The sequence below is a fragment of the Micromesistius poutassou genome (assembly GCF_964030765.1).
Source record: "Micromesistius poutassou genome assembly, chromosome: 14".
NCBI classification, from domain to species: domain Eukaryota; kingdom Metazoa; phylum Chordata; class Actinopteri; order Gadiformes; family Gadidae; genus Micromesistius; species Micromesistius poutassou.
Genome location: NC_140284.1, coordinates 8,651,357 through 8,676,958, shown reverse-complemented (window position 1 = coordinate 8,676,958; position 25,602 = coordinate 8,651,357). Strand labels below are relative to the sequence as shown.

Below are 25,602 nucleotides of genomic sequence, written 5' to 3'. Positions count from 1 at the left end.
TCATCTCAGAAGACACCCTCACTCTGACCAGGGTGCTGAAGTTGTCGGTCTGTGTAATGACGTCACCCCACTCACTATTTCTGTCCGTGAGGTTTACCTCGTCTGCAGCTTACTTAAAAACACGAATTAAAACATCATTGTACTTCTGTAAACGCTATACTCGTCCGTCCTCCTCCCGCTCCCGTGCATATGCGTGCAGCACGCCTTCACACGAATGTTGAAATAAAATCATTAAGTTTTATTGGAATGGTTCAGCTGCTTTGATCCCTCACATAGTGCGTCCCAGCTGAAGAACAGAGTGAATGGGGTGGGGGGGGGGGGGGGCGGGGGGGGCGGGTGGGAGAGAGGGGGGCAGTATGTGTGTGTGGGGGGGGGGGGGGGGGGGGGGGAACACACCGCCTCCGTCGCTCTGATGCAGCATCTCCTCCACTCAGTGCTGGAGCCCCGGTGATGTGAGCGGACGAGCTGCCTCCACCGTCCCGTGGACCCCCCACACCGATGTCGCTGCGGTCGCCCCGCCGACACAAGTTGTGATATATCTTTAGGTATCTTGAGGGTGTTTTGCTGAAACTGCGGCGAGCTGTATGATATCACCCAGAGACCGCGATCCAGAACTATACGGAGCGGCTCGGCTGAACTCCACACCGCACGGATGACGCTCTCCATCTCCATCGCGACGGGAGAAGTTGGACGGCGGACGGGTGAAGAAGTGAGCGGCGTGCGGAGTGGGTCTGAAGAGATGACTTCTGGTCCAGGATGTGGACGTTTCCCTCGCAGCATCCACCGCCTGCACTACTGTTAGTGTCACCGCGTCTGAAGGAAGGGGGGCTTCGCTTCCTCCAGAGCAGACCATCGTGATCCTCGCCTAGGAAGGATGCTGCTTCAGTGGTACCTCGATCAACCTGTGGCACTTTGAGAAACCACAGACGCCATAAAGCACCCACCCTGACGTGGCCTGAAGGAATGACTCCTGGACTAGACGCACTGGTCCGAACATAATTATTCAAAGTAAGGATATGACCCCACGCTCCTGATATGATGGATGATAGATCCAGTAAACTGCTCTTGGTTCCCATCCTGGCGGTGCTCTTCGTGATGATCGGGTATCAATACATCTGCCCCGCCGGCAGCGCCTCGTGCCACTTTAAGAGTGGGGAGCAGCTCAGCGGCGTGAGTCTGCTCTCCATCCCGTACCAGGAGAGCGACGACTTCTACCGGGACCAGGACCTGGAGGACGACAGCCCGCCCCGGGTGCCGTCCAAATTCAACTTCACCGAGCGAGACCTCGAGCGACACGTGGAGTTCAACATCAAAGGGGACGACGTGATCGTGTTCCTGCACATCCAGAAGACCGGAGGCACCACGTTCGGGAGACACCTGGTGAGGAACATCCGCCTGGAGCAGCCTTGCGACTGCAAACCCGGGCAGAAGAAGTGTACTTGTCACCGGCCGGGCAAGGCGGAGTCCTGGCTGTTCTCCCGGTTCTCTACCGGCTGGAGCTGCGGGCTGCACGCCGACTGGACCGAGCTCACGAACTGTGTGCCGGTGGTCATGGGCAAGAAGGAGGCGCAGAGGAACAAAAGGTATACTATAGATATGTATATAAGTCCACCCTGGTGTGTGTGTGTGTGTGTGTGTGTGTGTGTGTGTGTGTGTGTGTGTGTGTGTGTGTGTGTGTGTGTGTGTGTGTGTGTGTGTGTGTGTGTGTTTCTATCAGTGTACACAATATGTCTCTATATCCAACTGACTATGATTTGTTTGTATTATACAGAGAAGGAGAAGGTGAGTCCACCGTATAATATGAGTGGATCTGAGTATTTCATAATGGGCCGTCAACCTGTGTCTCTGCCTGTTACACCGTTCGAGAAAATGAAAACGCAGTAGTGATGGGAGCTGTGACTGCGAGCTGTTGGAATGGTGGCGATAAGCAATGGCCCATAATCAATCAGGCAGCGGTCGGATCAGTACATCTGTTGGTGTGTGTGCATGAATGAGAGTGCTTTAAAGATATATAGGGGACAGAGAGAGAGAGAGAGAGAGAGAGAGAGAGAGAGAGAGAGAGAGAGAGAGAGAGAGAGAGAGAGAGAGAGAGAGAGAGAGGTTGTTAAGACCAGACTTTGACTTAATAGATGAAGATACACTGATAACTGCAAATTAATATTTTTTTGCATTATTCTGGTAGACCTAGTCTGTATATTTAAATGTTTAACATGGTATGGTTCAATTTGACTTTCAAATGTCTTTGTCGCCATGTGAACAGTAGGATTTATGTTTCTGTATCCAGGATCCAGGATGTGCAATTAAAAGTAAACAATAATGAACTTCAGATTCATCATTGTGAAATAAATTAAAATACAACATGCATAATATAATTCCTAACATAATATATTATTAAAGTGGTATGAATTATAAAAACCTTTCTCACATCGCTCATATCGTATTCCAAGTTACGCAACCAATTATTTTAATTGGTTAAAATTATGTGTTGATATGCCACTTAATCCAGGACGATATTTATCATCGCTGTAATTTGCCAAACTCGAATAGTCGTAGGCTCTAACCCTTTTCTAGGTATTTTACAAACTATATAAAGTAATAGTTTATTTCATGGAAACAATATGGAACCAAGCTGAAAGGTTCCACCTATAGTAACCTCCTTACTGCTGGACCTGAGCTCCGATGCCCCCGGCCGGTGTGATCATGAGCGGGGCACGAAGCGAAGGCTCTCAGCGCCGTCACTGAGGGTATAACGCTCACCGCTTAGTGATTGATTTGTGCACTGGCTTCTGATCCGTGGGTGGATGTGGGCGTCTCTCTACTCAGAGGTCTGAGCTGACCAGTGTGCTGCACCCATCTGCACCCATCTGCCTCCAGCATCCATTTACAAGAAGTTACACACCCTTGCACTCACACACACACAACCTATCACTCATACACACACCATAGCACACACGCACACACTCACACGCACACACACACACACACACACACACACACACACACACACACACACACACACACCATAGCACACACCCAAACACTCACATACACACACTCAAAGACACACACACACACACTCATCCTGGCACTCACATGCACATACCATAGCACACACCCCCCTAGCACTCACACACACACACACACCTACACACACACACACACACACACACACACACACACACACCACCCTAGCGCTTACACACATACTCACACACACACACACACACACACACACACACACACACACACACACACACACTATGGCACTCACACACATCGCCACATACTCATATACACACTCACCCTTGCACACTCAAACACTCACCACTCGATGCTGCTGTTCAGAATCTTCTGTTAGTGAGGTTAGTGAGAGTAAAACTGGGAAGCTAGGTTTTTTTTTTCATTATATTGCTGATGATGACAGTATAGCACATAATTAATTTGTTTGCTTCATATTCCTTCTATTTGTATTTATTGGATGTGCAATGCTAATATATCTGTCAGGAATCTCTGTATTGTTTTTGGACCCCCAAACCCCTGGTCAAAAACACGTTGAAATAATTTATCACAGTCCACAGTGATATAATTATGCAAGGGGGGAACAACACACACACACACACACGCACACACAGACACACACACACACACACACACACACACACACACACAGTCACTTTGAAAAGGATGAAACTTAATGGAACGCCAAACTACAGGACATGACCATATTATTTATTTCTGCTGGGCCAAATGTTTCCTTTAACTCCAGAAAGTGTTCAGTGGATGCGACAGCTCCTCGTTCCACAGCTGTAGCACCCTCGCCCATCTCTCTCACTCTCTGCCTCTCTCTCTCTCGCTCTCTCTTGCTCTCTCTACATCTCACTCTCTCTACATCTCTCTCTCTCTCTCTCTCTACATCTCTCTCTCTCGCCCTCTCTCCCTCACTCTATCTCTCTCTCTTGCTCTCTCTCTCTCTCTCTCTCTCTCCCTCACTCTATCTCTCTCTCTCTCTTGCTCTCTCTCTCTCTCTCTCTCTCTCTCTCCTCTAAGAGCTTTCTGCCACTGTTGAGTGCTAAGACTCATAAGCAGCGATGTCATCTCAGATCCCTTGGCAGCCTCCCCTGCATGGCGAGATGAGACCTAAAACAACTGGATGGGATTAGATCTCGCCTTATGTTAAGGCTCTTTGTCCCGTTAGTTCCACCTTAATTCGATTTTGTTTTTTTCATTAAAAGATGAGAGAAAAAACCTGCCCTTTTGAAAATTTAGTATAAGTATAATCAAAATGACAGTAATGCACAAGATGTCCTGTCCCATAATGCATCAGTTTAGTGTAAAATGACAGCTCAGACCTTTTATCTCTTGGATCTTTGCTTTGGTAAAGGTTGCCGCGGGAAATACTTCCATCATCTCATAAAGAAAAGAATTCCACAGGAAGAATCCGCCGCAACGTCCACATAAAAGTATTAAAGCCACACACACACACACACACACACACACAAACACATACACACACACACACATACACACGCACATGCACGCACACACACACGCACGCACGCACGCATGCACACACGCACGCACGCATGCACATACACACATACACATAAAAGTACACACACATAGACACACAGACACACACACTATACTCTCTGTCCACTGTCCTGAGTATCCCCTGCCAATCAGACAGAGAGAGAGGGCAAAAGAGAGAGAGCGAGAGAGAGAAGGGAAGAGAGAGTGTGTGTACCTGTGTGTACCTGTGTGTTTGTGAGTGCCTGCGTCCGCATGGCCTTTCCAGCGGCCAGGGCGTGGCGTGCGTCTAGCCAGCCGTGCGCCCAGGAAAGGTCACGCATGTCAGGCTGGATCAGTGTGTGTGTTCTGCTGCCCAGCTCCGCAGAGGAGCATTCTGCCTGTCAGAGGCAGAGAGAGATGGAGAGAGAGAGCGGGGGAGATGAGGGGGGAGATGAGGGAGGTGGGGGGGGGGGGGGGGGAGAAGGAGGGGGGAGAGAGGGAGGGGGGGGAAAAGGGGAAAGAGCGAGAAGGAGAGAGGGTGAGTGCAAGGAGTCTCTCTGGTAAAGAGAGACAGAGGTGTGGGGGGGGGGGGGGACGACTGGTAAAGAGAGACAGCGGTGTGGGGGGGTGGACTTTTGACTGAACTTTATAGCAAAATTCTAATTTTATAATGATCTTATTCTGTTAATTAAGCTCATACAAGATATGAATATTATCCTGTTCCATTTGAAAGATGAATTCCCTTATTAATTAGTGTATTGAATGAATCCAGGTCTTCCATGTTTTCATACAACGTACAGTAAAATCATCGCTTTCACCTCCTGAGGGTAACAACACACCATGAAGGAGTGTTGCGTCGCTGTCAGGTGATTTTTATGGCAAAGTATTGCTGATGCGGGCGTGTGTGCGGATTTACTAGAGAAAGAGAGAGAGACAAAGAGAGAGACAGGGAGAGAGAGTGTGAGACAGAGAGTGAGAGACAAAGTGAGAGACAGAGAGTGAGAGACAGAGAGAGAGACAGAATGAGGGACAGAGAGAGAAAGCATGATAGAGAGAGGGTATGACTCTCAGTGGTGCTCTATAAACCAGGCCTGATGAAGGGTGGCATGTTAATATGCATGTGTGTGTGTGTGTGTGTGTGCGTGTGTGTGTGTGTGTGTGCGTGTGTGTGTGTGTGTGTGTGTGTGTGTCTGTGTGTGTGTGTGACAGCAGCACCAGCCGCACACACGACACCGCGCACAGAAGCCACAGCTTGCCCGCCAGCTGCATTCACGGCGAGGAGATAATGGGCGTGAATCAGCGGGGGCGCGTGCTGGGGCAGTGTGTTGTGTTGATGTTGTGTTGATGTTGTGTTGCTGTTGTGTTGCTGTTGTATTGCTCCAGACAGATGAAGGTCTTCCACGGCAGCCAGAGTGTTGCGTCGCTGTCAGGCGGTTTTTATGGCAAAGTATTGCTGATGCGGGTGTGTGTGTGTGTGGATTTAGTCCTTAAAGCCGTGCTCTCGATAGCATTAACTCGGTGTGACTGCGTGTCAGAGACAATGATGAGTGATTTTTATTGTTCCCGTGTAGAACACTGCAGAAAAGCAATAGCTTACCTTGAGTGCCTTGACACGGCCGCCACCGTAGAAGCACTTTAGGTGAAGGAGTGAAACGTCTGAAACTTTAGTCGGTGACGGCGCGTTAATGCAACGTCCTCGCTGAGATATGTTTGCTCACTGCTGCCAGTGCGACGGGACTTCCTGTCAGCCAGTGAGGAAATGCTTGTCTCAACCCTTCTAATTGCTACGGCGTTGGGGCCCCTACGGAGGGCCCCTGACAGAGGGCCCCTGGAGGAACACATCCCGGGCCCCTCGGCATCGCGCCGAGGAGACGATGCTGCAGAATAAAGACTGCAAAGGTTATATTAGCCTGGTGATGCAGCGGGCACCGCAAACGATTGTTGTTCTTGTAAAATATCTGCAATTTGAAAAGCAATCTCCCGTTTTAATGTTCCTCGCATTGATTCCGGAGGAAACCTAAGAGGAAGGAAAATCGTTGGAATAGATTTCAGAAAATTATGAAGACATGAACCCATACCGAGTCAGAGGCAGAAACGTATCAAAACAATTTACCCGCAGCAAGTGGGGGAGGCGGGGGGGGGGGCAGCGAAGGGCAGCGCTCACACATATCAACAAACTGCACGTTTTAGATTTCCTCTTTCTTCGTGAGCATGGATCTCCACGCGCCTCCCACCGCGGGACCTCTTCCACGCACAGCGCCGACCACAGAGTGCTGTCAGGGGCCGTCTGCCTCAGCTCTGGAGGGCTTTCACACGCAGCCCGGCCCCATCCCAGTGTGAGGACCGCAGCGGGCAGGAGTCCTCTCCGAGTTGATGTGAGCGAGGGGGGAGAGGGGGCCTCTGATTTATTAAAACGTGTCCGGGCCGAGCTGGCTTCAGAGGGGCTGGCGTCTGGGGGGGGGGGGGGGGGGGGGGGCGCAGCCAACTGTAGCAGGAGTGATGGGAGGAACACTTGCAGGGTTCGCGGGGGAACAGATGGTTGTCATGGGAAACAACACAGGAAGCCATCTTGGTAATTTGTCACGGCTAATTCAGGGGTTTACATTTTCTGCACATCCTCGCGGTCTCGTACAAGTTTGGTCATGAGACAGTTTCGTTTGTGTTGATTTTGTTTTGATTTGGTTTGTCAAATGAGTTGTTTTTTTGATGCAAATGTTTTATCTTCAATAATGCAGTACTCTGATATGTGTAAATAATTTCAACATTAATAATAAATAACGATTACATATACCGTATATATTTCTTGATAAAAAAAAGAAACATTGATAGTCTTGGCAATACAAAATACATTAAACATTAATAACCGCATGCTGATTCACATGTCTGTGACCTAGCACTGTAGAAATTGATCAAAATTCTGCAATCATTTTGCAATACATTATTCACTGCTTCCAAAAAGTATAAAATGGACTGGAAACAAAACGCTAGAGGGACATCTATTCTTCCCCCATATCATGAACCCACTCACCCCAAAAAACTAGATAAAAAAACACACATTTCACTCCATTGAATTGAAATGTACTGCTGGTCACATTCATATGCTCTTACTAGTTCTACTCATCCAACCCTGTTTAATGCTAAGCAGATATAGAAAGGCCATGCATATTCAGATTTTTCATCTATATTAATCATATCACCTTCATTAATAGCTTTCTTTTCGCCTCTGCATAATGAATGCTTGATTAAAAAGTAGAAGGGGGACTTGGAACACAATGCTGCTCCCTAACGCTGTCCTTTTGAGAGAGGGGGAGAAACAGGGAGGGAGAGAGAGGGAGAGAGAGGGAGGGAGGCAGAGAGAGAGGTGGAGAGAGAGGGAGAGAGAGGAGGAGAGAGATAGAGGGACAGAGAAGAAGAGAGAGGGACAGAGGGAGAGATAGAGAGAGGGAGAGAGGGTGGGTGTGAGAAAGAGAGATAGATAGCTTCTTGCCAGGTACAACCGTACAATGTACACAAAGTATGCTATTAATGAACGTTTATCAGAAGAATTAAGAAAGGTTTCACTCAATCACAAACTAGAAGGCAGCCATAGCTCAAATGAATGAATAAAGAGTGGATGGCAATGGCAGCAGTGTCTCTGTCTCTTTATCTCTATCTGTCTCTGTCTGTCTGTCTCTCTCTCCCTCTCTCCCATGCTCTCTCTACATCTCACTCTCTCTACATCTCTCTCTCTCTCTCTCTCTACATCTCTCTCTCTCGCCCTCTCTCCCTCTCTCTCTCTCTCTCTCTCTCTCTCTCTCTCTCTCTCTCTCTCTCTCTCTCTCTCTGTCTGTCTGTCTGTCTGTCTGTCTGTCTCTCTCTCTCTCTCTCAGTCTCCATCTCTGATGCCCTCTCACTCGCCTGTGCTGTTGCATAGACCTGTGCAGAAAAACTTGAAATAGAATTGGGGGTGAGTGGGAATGAGGGAGGGAGGGATGGAGGGAGGGTGGCCTCCCTGGGAGAGAGAACAGATTCCCCAGCCCCTTTGTTTCACGAACAATCAGACTAATGAGCAACCTGGTGTATCTCTAATTGCCCATTATTACTTACACAGCTTGCAGACGACAGGGCAGGAGCCCGGGAAAGCCCTACATCAGCCTTTATTTATCAGAGCTGACACTGGGAGTGCTGGAATCACCCTGTGTGTCTTACTGGTTAACGCCGGTCCGCCGGGCCGGGGGCGGGTATGTGGACATCCGGCAGCCCCGTCCTGGTGTCTGTCCTGGTGTTCTACACTTAAAAATAGTACACTTAGCATGATGTAGCATCTTATCCTAGCTGTCTTTGTTGTGTACGGGGAACGGGTTAACCTAAGGCCGACGGTGGAAGAGGGAAGGTGGACCTCGTCGGTCTGAGCAACTGTTCACGGCAGCATATTGTGGCTCAGAAGGTAGATTGGATGGCTGGCAACCGAAGGGTTGCTAGTTCGATCCCTTGAGTGTCGAGGTGTCAAGACACCTCACCCTAACTGCTCCCGACGAGATGGCTGTCGCCCTGCGTGGCTGACGCCGCCGTCGCAGTGTGCATGAATGGGTGAATGTTGTGCCATATTGTACAGCGCTTTGAGTGGCCACTGGTTAGAAAAGAGCTGCATAAAAGCAGTCCATTTACCATTCACACGCCTGTTCATATTCTGGTTCATGGCGACAGGGGTTGTGCGTTGTTGCGTTATCATGTCTGCACTCAGCGGACTCCTCTACTCATTCAGCATGGGTTACGTTGTGTATTTGTGTGTTGCCTTACAAATCCTTGTACTAAAGTTTTTGTGTTAAACCATAATGCCTACAAGGACATTTACTCCCTAATGGGTTTAATTGGATAAAGCGGAGTCACACCAAAAACTACCTTTTGTCGCCGTGGTTTTAATGAAGTCCCCGGAGGGAGCAGAACATCGGGATGTCCCGGTGAGACGGGACACCCCCCCCCACCTGGAGGACGGAGACGAGGAAGACGGAGCAGGGAGGAGACGGAGAGGGTCTGGCCCCGCAGTCAGCGGGGGGTACACCCATCACTCTGCGGGCTCCCTCCCTGCGGAACGCCCAGGAACCTGGAGGACAGAGAGAGGGGAGATGAAGAGGTCTGGCCCCGCAGACGGCTGGCTCCCATCACCATCAGGGGGTGTTTGTTATGGGTGAGGCTGTGCCCCCCTCGGGCCTTGTGCTCTCCGGATCTGGAGATTGCTTTTTATGTGTCATTAATCCAAGACGTCATGGCTGGCGGGCAGCGGCAGTAATCCAGTTGGTCGGATAATGAAGTGGTACCTGGACAGAGGGAGGCGGCAGGCTCACACATCATGCCGAGACGCCGCTCACACACTCGTTCACCTGTTCACGGCACGCGCACACACACACACACACACACACACACACACACACACACACACACACGTAAAGAAGTACTTTGTGTATTCACGCTTCCAGGCGAGTTCACGTAATGTTTTTGCTTGAATCGATCGCAAATGTCGGTACTCGTTGAATGACATTTCTTCTATTGATTGACCTACTCGTGTGTGTGTGTATATGTGTGCGTTTGTGAGTGTGTGCATACCTGTGTGCGTGTGTTCACACAGATGAACGAGCGTGTGTGTGCGTCGACGCGTGACTGAGCGTTTGTGGAAGTTTGTGGAAGTCGGAAACAAAGCGCGTCCCGTATGGATAAGGCCTATACATATTTGATCCCCTTTTCCTATTAAAGTTTTAGGATACAGTATGGAGCTCATTCCCCGGCTCGAGAAGCTCTTTAGTTAATGAAAGCAGAGCAGCTCGCCAGCCACTCCTCCTCCACGCAGCTGTCAAATACTTGCTGGTCCGGCAAATATGAATCTCCAATAGTCTGAATCAGCTCTCCAAGTGATATTAAAAGGGTGACATTTGGTGGAGTCGCTGCCGGTCACGTCCAGGCGTTGGCGATATATACAGTTTTGGATATTGCAGAAGTGTCCGCGCCGACCTTTCGGCTGGACAGCTTCAGGTCAGAGAGCGCTCCTTTGTTTAGGGCTGTGATTTAATGTGACACAGGGAATCTCTTGCTTTCATGTTGTCGAATCATTTACCATCTTGTTCGTTTACTATTCCTTCTGAGGCTGCTTCGGTGAGGAGTGACTAACAGCAGTGAGACGTCTGAGGAACACGGCTGGATCATGAATACGTACGTCATGGATCATGAAGACATGCATTATAGAGCAGCGAGGGTGTTTGGCTACAGGGCTGTTGTGGACAATGGGGTTTTGAACTCAGAACCTTTCATCCGTGATTCAAACACTGACACAAGTTAGTTAAAGGCAATCAAAACCAAGCGTTGTGGAATTGCTCTGCTATGCTTAATTAACTACTAGTAACTATCTATTAACCATGTGGTGACAGTGGTGGTGGGGTGGTGATTGCGTCGTGGGGGTGGTTGGGATGGGGGTGGTGGTGGTGACGGTGGTGGGGGTAGTGGTGGGGTGGTGATGGCATCGTGGGGGTGGTTGGGATGGGGGTGGTCATGGTGACGGTCGTGGTGGTGGGGTGGGGGTGGTGGTGGTGGTGGTGGGGTGGTGATGGTGTCGTTGGGGTGGTGCTAATTCCGCTCTAGTAGAAGGAGTTTGTGCCATAGGGATGAGTCAGCGGGTGTGAGACAGACTTGGGGAGCGTTAAGCGGTTCTTACGAGGTGACCGGCTCTGTGTCTGATGTGCTGCTCAGAAAGACAATTAACTCCAGCACCATTTCCGTCCTAATTGAGAAAGAGAACATTATATTTTTCATGCGATAAATGCCCCCCCCCCCATGAAAAAAAAGAAAACACAAATTGTGTGAAACTTTGTGTGAAGATTTGTATCATAAATTGTTAAGTGCAGCCAGACGAGGAGTTGCCTCTTCAGCAGCTTTTGTCAGTATGCCTTTGAAGTGGCTGGCTTTACTCAGCCGGCGTTGCTGCAGCTCTTAATGCTCTGTAGCAGCACTAAGTATTTATACATCTCCACACAAAGGTTCCTTATGACTGAGGCATGCTCACCGCAGCCTTCCAGTTAGGCTCTCCGTCGAAAGCGTGTGATTGTTCGCTGATGGCGATTATTATACATGTTACGGATCTTTCTCTTCCAATTATGTAGAATATTACTAAATACATGAATATCTGATACATGAATAAACTTCTGTTTCCCGGTTACAACTGTGTAACACGGTGCTATAACCGCGTACTATACGTGCACTACAGCCATGTGTGCGAGAGACCACATGAAGCAGACACATTCTCGACAACATTGAGCTTCGGCAGAACCTCCCTCGACGTTTTCATACTGTAAGCATGTCGACCGCTATGAAGCACACACTCCTGCTTCTCCACCGAGAACCCTGACTTATGAGGCAGTGACGTGAGGAAGCGACAGCACACACACACACTCCTGGCCGGTGTGTTTCCTGCCGTGACTCCCCTTGGGGGGGGCGGGGGGGGGGGGGGGGGGAGTGACCGCGTTGCCAACAACAGCTCAGTCCCTGGAGCTGCTTTATTATTACGGGCCTGGGGAAAGGTCACCCGTCCTTATCAGGGCCCGCGGTTCGTGTGACAGGTAAGTTACGGTTCAGGGCATGCCAGCCTAATACACCTCACACTCACGCACCCACACTCCCTTCAGTGCCTGAGCGAGTGCCCCGGATTACTTTTTTAACGGTAAGCACAGGTAGAGTCACCTTCACGGCAACCCGATCCCTCCCCTGTAAGAACTGTCCCCCACCCCCCGTCCCTCCCTCACACCCTCCCCCACCCCACCCCCCCCCCTGACTCCCCCACCAGGAGAGAGGCTGTACACCCTTTGCCCACGCGGTCGTTCTCAGGTGCAGGCCGGGGGGGCGGGGGGGGGGGGGGGGGTCACGTTGGCCCGGTGAAGAGGCGTACTTAGCAGGGCTGGAACACGGCCCTCGACACGTTTCTGCCCTGCTGGGACGGAAAATGGGGAAATCAGTGAGCATACAACACACTCTATTTATCACGCTGTGAGAGGACCCTGTCTGTGTTTGATTTCCATCCCGGTGAGGGACCCGCCGCGGGTTGAGAACGCCGCTTTTATCGGCCGCTGTGAACTCTGAACGCCAGACAAGTCGGAGACGATTGACTGGATCCTTGTGACGGAGCTTTCACCGGTGTGCGTGGGGGTCTCTCCGCCGCCACCGCCGCCGCCGCCGCCACCGTGCTGCTTAATCACCCACCGCCGCCATCTCTGCGTGCCGACAGAAGATCACACGATGCGCGGAGAATACTTCCAACGCTGTTTTGTTTTTCCCCTCTTCCTATGATTCTTTCTTGTTGGCTGCTCGCAGGACGCGGTGCTCGTTTCCGCCTTGGAGGGGCCCAGTGGGGGGGGGGGGGGGGGGGAACGTTTGAAGGATCTCAGCGAACAGACTGCGCCACAGATTGCCATTTAAACTGCGCTTTATAAATAGACGCTGGTGTGGATTCCCTTGCATTCGTTTTCCTGATCGTTCCATATAATTGCTTTGACTTTATTCAGTGCTGGAGAATCGTTAATGTCTGGTGATATACAGAACAAGAACATAGCTTATTAAATAAAACCTGAGCGTTGGATAGCAGCGGGCGTAGCGTTACGCAGCCGGTGAGCGGATGACACGCCCCACTTCATGGACACACTTTCAGTTTCCCTTTGGAGGGAAAAATGGATTCTCCTCTGCAGATAAATGCATAACGTCCCCCTGGACCCCCAAAGGACCCCAATGGGCCCTCAGATCCTGTTCCCAAAGCCAGGGATCAGCGGTTTTCAGTCAGGGGAATCATGGACTTTATAATCACCAACAGCCTCGTTCGTCATTCTACACGGATCTGCTCCTCCTCTCCCCTCCTCTTCTCTCCTCTCTTCTCCCCTTTTCTCCTCTCCTCTCCTCTCCTCTCCTCTCATCACCGCTCCTATACTATCTTCTCTCTTCTCTCGCCTCTCCCCTCCTCTCACTCATCTCTCTCTCTCCTCACCTCTCCCTCTCCCCCCCTCCCTTGTGCCTCTCACCCCCTCCCTTCTCCCTCTCCTCTCCCCCCCTCCCTTCTCCCTCTCCTCTCCTCTCCTCTGCTCTCCTCTCCTCACCGCTCCTATCCTATCATCTCCTCTCGTCCCATCTCCCTCATCTCCTCTCCTCTCTCATACTCTCTGTTTGGGATTTCAGGCCTTAAATGTTTGATCACATTCTAGTCGGAAGTGGCAAAGGGAAATTGTCTCAGCGTCACAACGCGTTTTGCGACACTTGTAATGCCGGCCAGGAGAGCCAGAATGACAAACACCCGAGGAATACCAAGTCTGTGCGAGGTCTGCTCCTCTACACACCAGCCCCGGGCTCCACTCCCCTCCAAGTCAACAAGGAGCAGACAATCTCCGATCGGGAAGCAATCCGCACTGTAATCACACTCTTATTCATGCGTAAATAGTCGTAAAAAAAGTATTGCATTGCTTTCAGATTTCACCTCGTAGCCAAAGACTTACGATGCAAGGTCACTTTCCCGGCGATGCACTGCAAATGTAGAAATAATAGGGGTGGTGGGAAGTATTCAGCAGCCATTTGCAGCCAAGGGGAGGTGGGGCTGCGTCGGTGTGTTCCCCGGCCCGGGGAGAGGAGGGCAGTGTAGGGGCGCTGACATGACTAATGGGTCTCACACAGGGCCACTATCGACTCGTTCAGACATACACAGGAATTCATTTGACTGCTTATGGCACTAGCCTAACACCCTCCATTCCTCACCGGCGTTTTCGGAAAGGGGATACGGCTATTGCTTTTCAACGGTGCCTACTGTACTCTGTGCACCGCGCCGTGATGTACTGCAACACAACTTTAATACCCTCCCGCTGCTGGGGTAATCAATGAAGAGCAATGTCCTTAAGAATGAGGCCGCGTCGGGAGAGAATGCTCTCATTCCTCACGACGGCGGAGGGATCGTTAGTAAACCAATAGGAGCGCAGGTGTGGGGTAAGGCCTCGCGGAGGGCCGCTTCTTCAATCTCAACGCCGAACAATAATTATGTATATTAATACTCACAAGCAGGAGAAGGAAGATTGATAGTCACCATCACTTAGGTTGAGGGTTTGATGTTTACAGCTCACTGCGGACGTGTCTGTCCTACTGTGCCAGAGGACGCCGGTCGCCATCGATCACCGGACACAACACAGCACCACAAGTACACAATCAATGTCTTCAATTAGGTTAGATGTAGCGAAGTCAATTACCCATCTCCTCCGCAGCCCCGGCCCAAAGTCACGGCTACAGTAAAAGTTGTTGTGTTTCTGCTCCTCATCTCGCCCTCCTCTTAAAGTGGAAAGGCGAGCGTGGGAGCTCTAAGTGGAGAGACGCCGTCTCTCGGCGTGGCCTTTCCGTGTCGATGATTGATTCGGCTGCAGCGCGCGGGGAAGGGAGGGATCAGGCCCCGGGCCGGCTTCGTTAATCATGCTGTATTACCACACAGGAGGCATTTATCACCCGGCACCAAAGGCCTCAGTCTACAGGGAACACTGAACCCAATCTCCCGGCTTACATGCAATCCATCCCGCTCCCCGCCGAAGCTGCCGCCGCCGCTGCTGTTGGATCCACCGTCGTCCATTTGTACTCGTCTGCAGCGAGCGCTTCCACCAGAGGAACCACCAACATGTTTTCTGCAAGAAGAATCATGATTCTTCTCCTCTTCCCCCCTTTCGTTCGTCTGTTCTTCAGGGGTCTCCGTACAGATGCCACAGGAAATTGTGCGCCCTGTAATTTGTTCACATTCATAACAAGACCAGATATAAATCTGAGTTTGATCGTATCTCCGAGGCAGAGAGATGTATTGCATTTGCTGTAAGAGTGAGATGGGGGGGGTGTGTGTGTGTGTGTGTGTGTGTGTGTGTGTGTGTGTGTGTGTGTGTGTGTGTGTGTGTGCGTTTGTGTGCGGGTGTGTGTACTTATTTGTAATTGACAGAAAGCCACTTTGTGAGGTGGGGGCTGGTGTAATGCAAGTCTGTATCGGGTGTTCTGATTGGATGTCCTCCATGTTCCTTTATCTTACGCTCACATCAATGTATTCTGTGAATCGGCCCGACACAGGGTAACATCAACAAGCATATGTTGGGGTTTATAATTGACCAATTAGTAATATATAAACTCAGCTGTCACTTGCGATTGCTTCTGCCAGCTCATTAACCAATCACAGGCTAAACCCCGGCCTGGGAAAGCCTTCCCCACTGATGTAACGCGTGGTGGCGTCCCTTTGTCCTCTAACAGCAGACTTCTTTGAGGGCTCTCCAGTGGGCTCCTCAGACGATGCTAAGATCTGACTTTCTGTCAAGTTTACACATTCGCTATCAAAGTCTTCATTCCTCCCCCACCAGCCGAGGTGAGCAGAGGGGGCTTGAACCGTGCTGAGGCCGTCAGCCGGCGTGCAAAACGAAAGTGGCATACAACAGTGTGGCGCTCATCTGCGGGGAACTCTTTGAACGTCGTTCTTCAACCGCTAATTGATTTTGACGTGTTTTCACTCGGTGTACCTTTTGAATTCCTTGCCGGTGCATTAATTACGATGTCTCGTGAGTGAGCGCGTTGTTTCACATGCTGCTAATTAACGGCTGCTTAATCGGGGGCTGAGGGTTAACCTGTCATTCACGTTTTAATTGTCGTTTTTTTTTTGTCTGTCGTGAGTTCATTTCGATTGTGTGTCGAGCTCTGTGAAGTATCTCCCGGTTATTTAGCTGTTAAGGCTGAATTTTAAAGCTATGATGATTTATGTATTGCATGCATCATTTACATTTGTGCCTAAGTATAGCAGATATTACTAATTCAAAAAAGGGAAGCTGTCTTAAATTTTGTACTAAGCTGCTGTTTTCTTATTGCTCTGATGCTGGAGGACTGGGCGGATGTAATTAAAGGATTACTTCCGTGTTTTTCAACCTGGATCCCAATTTCCCCTCATTTAGGGTTGAAGTGACGAATGTGGGCAACAGTTCAGAGATCGGTCCAGCATCGAGCGAGAGAGCTACACTGTTATCTGAAGTGTCTGACAGCATTATGGAAAGGATCCCTACAGAGAAACCCTTCTTTCTTCACCTTTGGCTTGATCCCGTCCGTTTTTGAGTCTATCAGATCTCGCTCAAGGAGAAGTCTCGCTCTGGCGTGAGTTGAGATCGGCCGCTACCCACATTTATAGAACCGTCAATGAAAGAATATATTGACCGCCAAGCGGGTTTGAACTCCTGGTGAGAAACCGCTTGGGAGAGGTGGAAAAGCCTGCTTCTTCTTCTTGATGTTCATGGAGTTCAGCAAACAGTGTTACGGTGCATTACCACCCCATACTGGATGGGAGTGTAGATAACACGCATCCGTTGAAGCCAAGCGGTCTGTACAGGACCACAGCGGTCCACTGTCCAAGTATGGCTGAGCTTATATAATGTGCTTATATATTAAAATGCCAAATTAACAACAATCCTTGCTCTGGGTGAAGCAGAGAGTACACCTGTGTGTGCCCCATAGAGGAGAGTACTACTTCCACTCCTGCAGGTTTTTCTATTGACAAACCGAACCCTGTGTGCTATAGAATAACTGTAGGGAGTGTGGCAGTGCTGTGGAATGCATTGTGGAGGCTGCAGGACGCCTCCGCCTCTGCTCAATGTCCCCGCTCTGTGAAGGCTTCTCTGGGCACCGCGCGGCTGCTCAGCGCCTATCAATGCAAAACACGTTTGGTCCATGGGGAGTCCCTGGCCGGGATAAATTGCAGTGACATTTACATCGATATGCAGGCGATTTGGCAGCTCCTCCTCCTCCCTTCCCCTTTTCCCTGCACACCTCCACCACCTCCACCAGCTCCACCACCTCCTCCACCCCTCCACCTCCACCACCTCCACTAGCTCCACCACCACCTCCTCGTCCTCCACCTCCTCCACCACCACCACCACCTTTATTCTCGGCCGTGATGAATGTCTTTCTTTTATGTTGAGAGAGACACACACCGCTATAAAGCCGTCCGTACGTCGGGCTGTCCGTTGGGCTGTCCAACGCACATGATCAAAGACAAAGACGTCTTTCGACTGGCCTCTTTTGTTTCCCTGTGCTGGCCTCAGGATTACCATCAGAGATCAGGGTGAGCGGGTGGATCTAGGAATCTAGAAATCTAGATTCCAGATTGTTAATGTCAGCGCACACACACGTGTGGAGGGCCGGCGAGCCGAGGAGAATTTCTCTCTCCACTCAGCCTGAGAGTGAGTGCCGGTTCCACCCAGGGAACATTGGTATTCATGACGGGTGAATGGAAAGGGAGAGAGAGAGATCGAGAGAGAGGGAGAGAGAGAGGGAGAGAGAGAGAGAGGGGGAGAGAGAGAGAGAGAGAGAAATACAAAGAGAGAGAATAAGGAAGGGAGAGAGAGAGAAAGAGCGAGAGGGAGGGAGACGCATTGAGAGAGAGAGAGGAAGAAGAGAGGGAAGGGGGAGAGAGAGAGAGAGAGGAAAGAGAGCGACAGTGATCTAGGTGTTCTCCAGTGCTTAGGGCCCTGTTATTGACGTGCGCCGGACAGGAGAGAGTGGCATTTAACTGCATAGGAGTGACCGGTCTCTCCTTCAAAGCCTCGCAGCCGGCGCCCGGCCTAGGCCCCGCTGCAGAGGCATCTGGGGAGAGGGGGGGGGGGTCCGGGACGGCCCCTCGTAGCCCCCCACACAGCCTCCGCACTGCCGCAGTCGAGAGAGAACACAGACGGGCCAGAATCAATACACCCGACTGAGGACAGCTCACTGCCAGGGCTGTCCTTAGGCCGGCCGTCTGTCACTCTGAGTAACTCAAGTACGATGGAACCGCTGACAAGGGAGGTGTCAGACCAATCAGAGCCCTCTGTTAGAGACAGGGAGGTGTCAGACCAATCAGAGCCCTCTGTTAGACCAATCAGAGCCCTCTGTTAGAGACAGGGAGGTGTCAGACCAATCAGAGCCCTCTGTTAGACCAATCAGAGCCCTCTGTTAGAGACAGGGAGGTGTCAGACCAATCAGAGGCATGGAGGAGTCAGACCAATCAGAGCCCTCTGTGAGAGACAGGGAGGTGTCCGACTGTGAGAGACAGAGAGAGAGAGAGAGACAGAGGAAGAGAGAGGGACATAGATGGAGAGAAAGAGAGAAGGAGAGAGAGAGCAGGAGAGAGGTAGAGAGAGAGGAAGAGTGGCGAGAGGAAGACAGAGAGAGAGGGACAATGAGAGAGAGAGAGTGGGAGAGAGAGAGAGCACAAAAATGAAAATCTGCTCTGGGGCTTGTAAATGCTTTTTTGCTTATTTCCAATGTTGAGTGTTAACACTTGGTCACGTTTGGGGCCTGGGTATAAAGGTGTGAAACCAGCTTCTGTGAAGAGTGAGGACTCATCATTTCTAGTGGTACTGCCACACTTTTTTTCAAAATGGTCCAAACCCTTTTGCTTGCAGTAAAATGTCACACAAATAAAGAGGGCTGTGGCCCAGTGGTTCTCACAGTGTTTTAACTGAAATGTTTCTACAGCCAGGTACCCCTTCCACCAGCAACATGGGCAGATGCTTAGATGGAGAGGGCTTGAGCTTTTTCTTAAGCTTTTCTAATTTATTGGAAACATTTAGCTTTGTTATAATTCAGTTTTACGTAATTGTATTAAGGTTTTATTGAGCTTCAACTATTTATATTCATTTGGGTTAATTATTTAACAGTTCATAACCAACACTAAAACGACAAAAAGGACGTTTTTGGACACTGCGCCTGCAGTCCTTATGAACACCACTAGGGGCAGTACTTTCCAATGTCCCTGCGTTTGGGAAACACTGCTAAAGCACACAGTGCAGGTTTAAATTACTAACAAGATGGTAGCAGGAGTCTCCCCACTATCAATCCATGACAAGAACATGGAAGCCTAAGCTAAGTCAATCAAATACTAAGCTAGGCAATGCTAGCAATAGCAGTCATTTCCTTTAGTTCATATTCATAACAGGTTAATCATCGGTATATCATTCATGATATCCCAAGTAAATTTATAAATTAAGTAAATTAAACATCCTTACTGTACCGACAGCGATATATTGCTGTTTCTCTTTCTTCTGACAAATGTACTTATTATAAGTCTCTTTGGATAAAAGCGTCTGCTTAATGCCCTCAATTTAAATGTAAATTTGGCAGTTTGGGCATTTGATGACGGTTTAGGCAATCGTTTTATATCCTCTTACGAATCTCCATAGTCTGGCGAGACAGCTGGATCAGGAAACCCTTATTTGGGCAGACAGACCAAGGTGGTCCACAAGGCTGGGGGCTGGGGCTCATAGATATATATACTGACTAGATATTGCATTTTGCTTCTAAGCATGCGTCAACAATGCCGCCATCTTGCCGCGGGGTAACCACCCACCCGAATGCATGAACGTCGATGGGGCAGAGGTCCTTTCCCAGTCTAAATCACTCTAAAATGCCTTATTTTAAGGCAATATTCAAGCGAGTTGGTTTCTGACATAGGTCAGACGTGTAATGATAGTAAAAAAAAAAAAAAGTATTTTTCATTTATTTTTACTACATTACCGCAAACAAACGTTTGACCCGACCCGTTTGAAGATTTCCTTAAAATAGAGGCGTTTTAGAGTGATTTTGACTGGGAAAGGACTTCTGTCCCATCGACATTCATTCATTCAGGTGGGTGGTTACCCCGCGGCAAGATGGCGGCGGCATTGATGCATATGTTCCACTGAACAGCGCAGCTCAGGCGATATCTAGTCAGTATATATATCTATGGCTGGGGCTCCCGTCTGTGTTTCCTGTGGACACAGGAAAGAGGGCGGGAGTCCAGGCAAAAGGGGGCGGGTCTGTAACATGAGGCCCCAGCGAGGGCTGCCAATGGTAATGAAGCCATGGCTATAAATGGCTCCAGTCTCCCGTGATTAACTGGCGTGTCAGGCCTGAAGTAATTGCCTTAATTAGCTATTGAACAGGTTTCAGGGTTAATGGCACAACAGGTTGGCAGTGAGCGTGATTTACCGCTGGAAGTTAATGATTTTACTCTCGTCTTTCCCCTCAATTCCTCGAAATGATTTGATTAACAGTATGTGAGGAACACATACCCCACCCCCCTCCTCCCCCCCACCCCCACTTGTTTGTTTGTTAATATAAAATCAATTTCATGCCTGACTGCGCTATCTCTGACAGTGTTTTTGTTGGGGCGGGCTTGGGAGTCTTTTTAGTCAGACGCTGGAGACAAGCACTCGCACGTACACACACACACAAACACACACACACACACACACTGTGTGTATGCGTGCGCTCGTCCCGTTGTTTGCAATGCATCAACGTCGACAAGGCGAGCGTTGGCAGTGGTCCCGCCCCCACCAGCCCCCCTCACCTCCGCGGCGGCTATACGCCTCGGTGTGTGTGTGTCTGTGTGCGTGAGCTCATCCTGTTGCTAAGCCTCGGTGTGTGTGTGTGTGTGTGTGTGTGAGGACCAGCAGCCGTCTGTCAAGCGGAGACGTCTGGGCGAGCAGCTCGTGTAGAGGGGGGCGGGGGCTCCCCGGTGAGGCCGGATCAACGTGTTTGGAAACAACAGTTTATCTTAAAACGCCGCGGTGGACGAGGACGAGGTAGGACGCCCCCCCCCCCCCCCCCACACCCCTCGTCATTGGCAACGCCGGGCGTCATTGGCAACGCCGGGCGTCATTGGCAACGCCGGGCGTCATTGGCAACGCCGGGGCGTCATTGGCAACGCCGCGGCCCGGTGCAGAAGGAGGTCGGAACAGAGCAGAACTGGGGATTGTTTTCATTCCGGTTCTTGGACAACACCTTGGACAAACGGAGCGCTTGGCAGGGCGGCCGTGGTGGCATGTGGCCGTGGGGGGATCCTCATTGAGCTTGTGTTACGCCCCCCCGTGTTGATTTCAATTCTCTAACTCAGAGTGCGGTTTTGCATAAAAAAATACCCGTGATTAGATATCCATGATTAGGATAGTTTGATAGTCGCCTTATCCAGCGAAGCCAGCTGGGCTTTGGACGATGATGCAGGAATCACACCGTGTGGATTAGCCGGTTTTAGTCTGCGCACCGTGCATGCTCTGCATCATGAGAAGATGAAGGGCGTAGAAGATGAAGGTTGTGTATGAACTCGCTGCGTTGGGGACATTATGCTCTGGTTCTGTTTCCTCCAAGCACTTAAAAGCCGATCCCAGTTGTTCCCGCAACGTGATGTACGGCACAGTAGGATCACGGCTGACATGATCAACTTAAATAAAGACAAAGAATGGCAGAGAAAAAATAATCCGGAGACAGAGAGAGGTGACAGCCAGCCCATATATATACTTTACCTGCCTACGATGGAATAACAGTGTACGGACGGAATGAGAAGAAACTTTTTGCTGAACAGGGGGAAATCCACTTTTTTACAGCACCCCAGATGCCATAAAATGACACACCACTGCAGAGTTAGTGGGCGAGGGGACGTATTTCACGGCATCATTTGGCCAAGAAACCTGGGTTTGGGGGACCCTTAGACGGAGCGGAGAGAGCATCTATCATTCAGAAGCAGCAGGAAACGAGGGGGGGATTGGGGGGGCCGTGAAGCCTCCATCGCCTTTAGGGCCCCGCCGCAGAGTCACAGGGGCCCAGGGACTCATATCGTGGTCGGGCCTCACGCTCCATAACTGTAGGTAAAGGACAGACAACTCAGAGTCCGAAAGGGATGAGAAAAACATCTGCAAAGACAATCGATGAAAGGCAATCGTTTGAAAGGAATACTGAAACAGTTTTTTTAGAAGGTCAAATGATAAAAATGCCAGTGCAGGCGTACGTTTGAATAAAAAGCACCGAACAGGTTTCAAGGTGGGAGGGCCTCTCCAGTCAGAACGGTGGTAATGAGTAAATGGACGCGGAGAGGATTGAAGAGCCATCGAGTCATTGGCTCTTGACTTTGTAGCTTTGACTACCGTCGCCACGGCAGTCAGACTGAAGCTGCGTTTGTGTTTCCCTATGAGCAGGAAGCAAACGTCTGCAGGCTGTGGCGGGAACGAGAACGAATATTTTGTGTGGGCTTTCCGGAGTCGGAGAGAAGAAAGTGGAATATTCTAGTGTCACTCAGCTCCGCGTGGCTGCTGATGACGGGGCCGTTGATGAAGTGTCGACATTTACAAAAGAGGAGTGAGGCACCTGCGCTGCATGCAGCAACCCTCTGCTTTTCATTCCCTTTCCGACGTTCTTTCTTCATTCTCCCCGTGCGCGCGCTGACATCCTCTTGTCAACATCGTTCATTCCCTTATTCACGGAGACGTCTTCCGGTTTATTTTTTCACTCAGATTGTCTACGAAATGCAGCGTCTGGAAGCCAACCAGCACATCTCCACTCTCCAATCTGCAGATCTTCCCTCAGACTTCTGATAATAGGGTGGATTTCCTGCAGTATAGCTGTCCATTCAACCACTGATCCGTCGTGGTCCTGATCCACCCCAGATCTGGTGGTCTGCTGTAGCTTACCCCTAAAAAGCCCCCATGATGCGATGACTAATTGCCTTTTATACCCATCTCACACGGAGATGTGAGATGCTCACACCTCGCTCTCTCGCTCTCACGATCCCACACACGCCGAAGGAGCTGAGAAACAGCAGCAGCACCGAGAGATCAGACAGGGAATATAACATGGCATAACTTATCGGCCCAGAACGCACGGCGGTGTTATCCCCTTCTGTGATCCCAGGGAGTGGGCTGGGTTAGAGCCAGAGACCCACCCTGAGCCCAGCCCCGCGTCTGGAGATAATCCCGCTGTAACCGGAGGCGGAGGGGAGGGGGGAGTGCTGGGGAGGAGCGGGAGGGGGAGACTGGAGGGGAGTGCTGGGGAGGAGCGGGAGGGGGAGACTGGAGGGGAGATGGAGGGGGAGGCAGAGGGGGAGATGGAGGGGGAGACTGGAGGGGGAGATGGAGGGGGAGGTGGAGGGGGAGACTGGAGGGGGAGATGGAGGGGGAGGTGGAGGGGGAGACGGAGGGGGAGACTGAAGGGGAGATGGAGGGGGAGGTGGAGGGGGAGGGGAGGGGGAGACGGAGAAGAGGGGGAGACGGATGGGGAGCGGAGGGGGGGGACGAAGGGGAAGACGGTGGGGGGACAGAAGGGGAGAGGGAGGGGGAGGGAGGGGGCGACAGGGGGGGCAGAGGAGGAGACGGGGGGGGGGGGGGGGGCGCTGTCAGCCTAGCAGGGCCGGGGGAGCGTGGAGAACATCAGCATCTGTGTTATCAGCGGAGGAGGACCTCCACCCTGTCCAACCCACACTGATCCGGGGGAGGCAGGGTGGAGGCAGGGGTGGTGGTTCAACTTAGAGAGCAGCCCTGCACCGCAGCGAGGCTCCAGACTGATAGCCAGCACCGTCAAGAAGAGAAAGAACAAACTCTGGCCCCTGAGCTCTGGTCCCTGAGCCGAGCTGAAGAACACCTGCACGGCAGATACACCTCCCATAATGGAAACCCAGAGAGAGGGAGAGCATCCCTCTCTGAGCTTAAGCTCATCCCCCTCTCTCCCTCTCTCTCCCTCTTTCTCTTTGCTCTCTTTCTCTCTCTTTTTCTCTCTCTCTCTCTCTCTCTCTCTCTCACTCTCACTCTCTTTCGCTCTCACTCTCTCTCTCTCCGTCTCTCTCCCTGTCTCCGTTTCTCTCTCGCCCTCGCCCTCGGAAGGAAGGATTTTTAAAAAATTCTGAACACACACAAAGCCGCCTGAGAGAGATGCACGAGAGAGAGAGAGAGGGAGAGGGAGAGAGAAAAGGGAGAGAGAGAGAGAGAGAGAGAGAGAGAGAGAGAGGGAGATTTGTGTCTAACCTTTCAGCGGTTTCTGGCCTCGTCATCAGCCTTACACCACGCTAACAAGCCTCCCCCTGACCCCGGGCGCCCCCCGCCCAAACACCACCCGGGCCCTCTCAAGGTGGAGGAGCTCAGGGTGGAGCGGCTGAAGGTGGAGCGGCTTGAAGGTGGAGCAGCTCAGGGTGTAGCAGCCCCTCTGTTTTCACCCTGATGTTTGTATTGATTCACCCGCCGATGAAGGTCTGACTCTGGCTGCGTTCCGGACGCGTGACGGACGGCGGCCTCACGGAACCCGGGCGTGTCCATCTGCGTCTCCATCTGGCGCCGCCAGAGCGAGCGGCCAGCTCCTGATAGATAATGAACGACGTGGCGGAGTGGAGAGCACCAGGCTGGAAGACCAGCAGTTCACCGCTGTTTGTGCTTCATAACGTCCTTAATGGGGACTTGATCATCGAGGATGAGTGGTTGTGTACGCGCTGTCTCTGGGTACTGCTGCTGGTGCTGCGCGATGTGCGTTGTGTCATGAAGCATGTGCAGACTCGTCGGTCTCCAGCCTCTCTTCTAGACGCCATTAACCGAACATTAAAAACTAAGGAGCCAGTTCTATAAATAAACAGGCAGTAGAACATTGTATATATCGTTGCCATGACAGTAAAACGTTAGATTGCCACTTACCCCCCAGCCGCCAAGAACCGTCTCAACAAGGACATGGAAGGGACAGGGTGACACATTTATTCAGGGTACGGAATACCACAAAACTACGGAGGAGGCAACAGGTCCACTGTTACTGGCCTTGATTTAAGCTTCACTGGTTAATATCTACAATGAAACACACACACAAACAGAGCCAATTAGCCGTTATTCAATTAGTTATTCAACCTCCAACAAGCAGGAAACGGATTAATGCTCACGAAACACAATCCTCTCAGCGAAGTATACCCCTCATAACTCTAGTATAAATATTTAATTCCGGAATAGTCGTGTTTCATGCAGCTCAGAAGAAGAATCGTGTGAGCCGTTGTGTGTGTCGCGGTGTGTGTGTGTGTGTGTGTGGGTGTGTGGGTGTGCGTTTGTGTGTGTGTGTCTGTGATGGACAAGACCCCACGCGGCGCTTTGTGTGTGTGTTTTTCCCGCGAGGGTCTGCCACAAAGGCGAAGCGTCTGGATAATGACCAGCAGCAGAGAGAGGACCTTCGTGTCTAGTCCCTCTCCCCGCGTCTCAGGGTGAAAATGTCACTATTGATCAGGCCGTCGAAGAGACGCCCTGCCGTTTGTGAGGTATGACCTTTGTTATAGTGTTGCATGATGAGCTCCATCGA

At 50.8% G+C, this 25,602-nt stretch overlaps 1 protein-coding gene across 1 annotated transcript in view; it reads left to right on the top strand.

Annotated features, from left to right (window-relative positions):
* Positions 1-1,035: 1,035 nt before the first annotated feature.
* The window catches only part of hs6st3b (heparan sulfate 6-O-sulfotransferase 3b), a gene marked incomplete at both ends in the record, with an annotated part of 55,810 nt that continues 31,243 nt past the window's right edge, over positions 1,036-25,602 (top strand). Inside the window, one exon of the mRNA XM_084478923.1 lies at positions 1,036-1,583. Coding sequence (XP_084335049.1) covers positions 1,036-1,583 — 548 coding nt within the window. The remainder of the gene's footprint in view (positions 1,584-25,602) is intronic.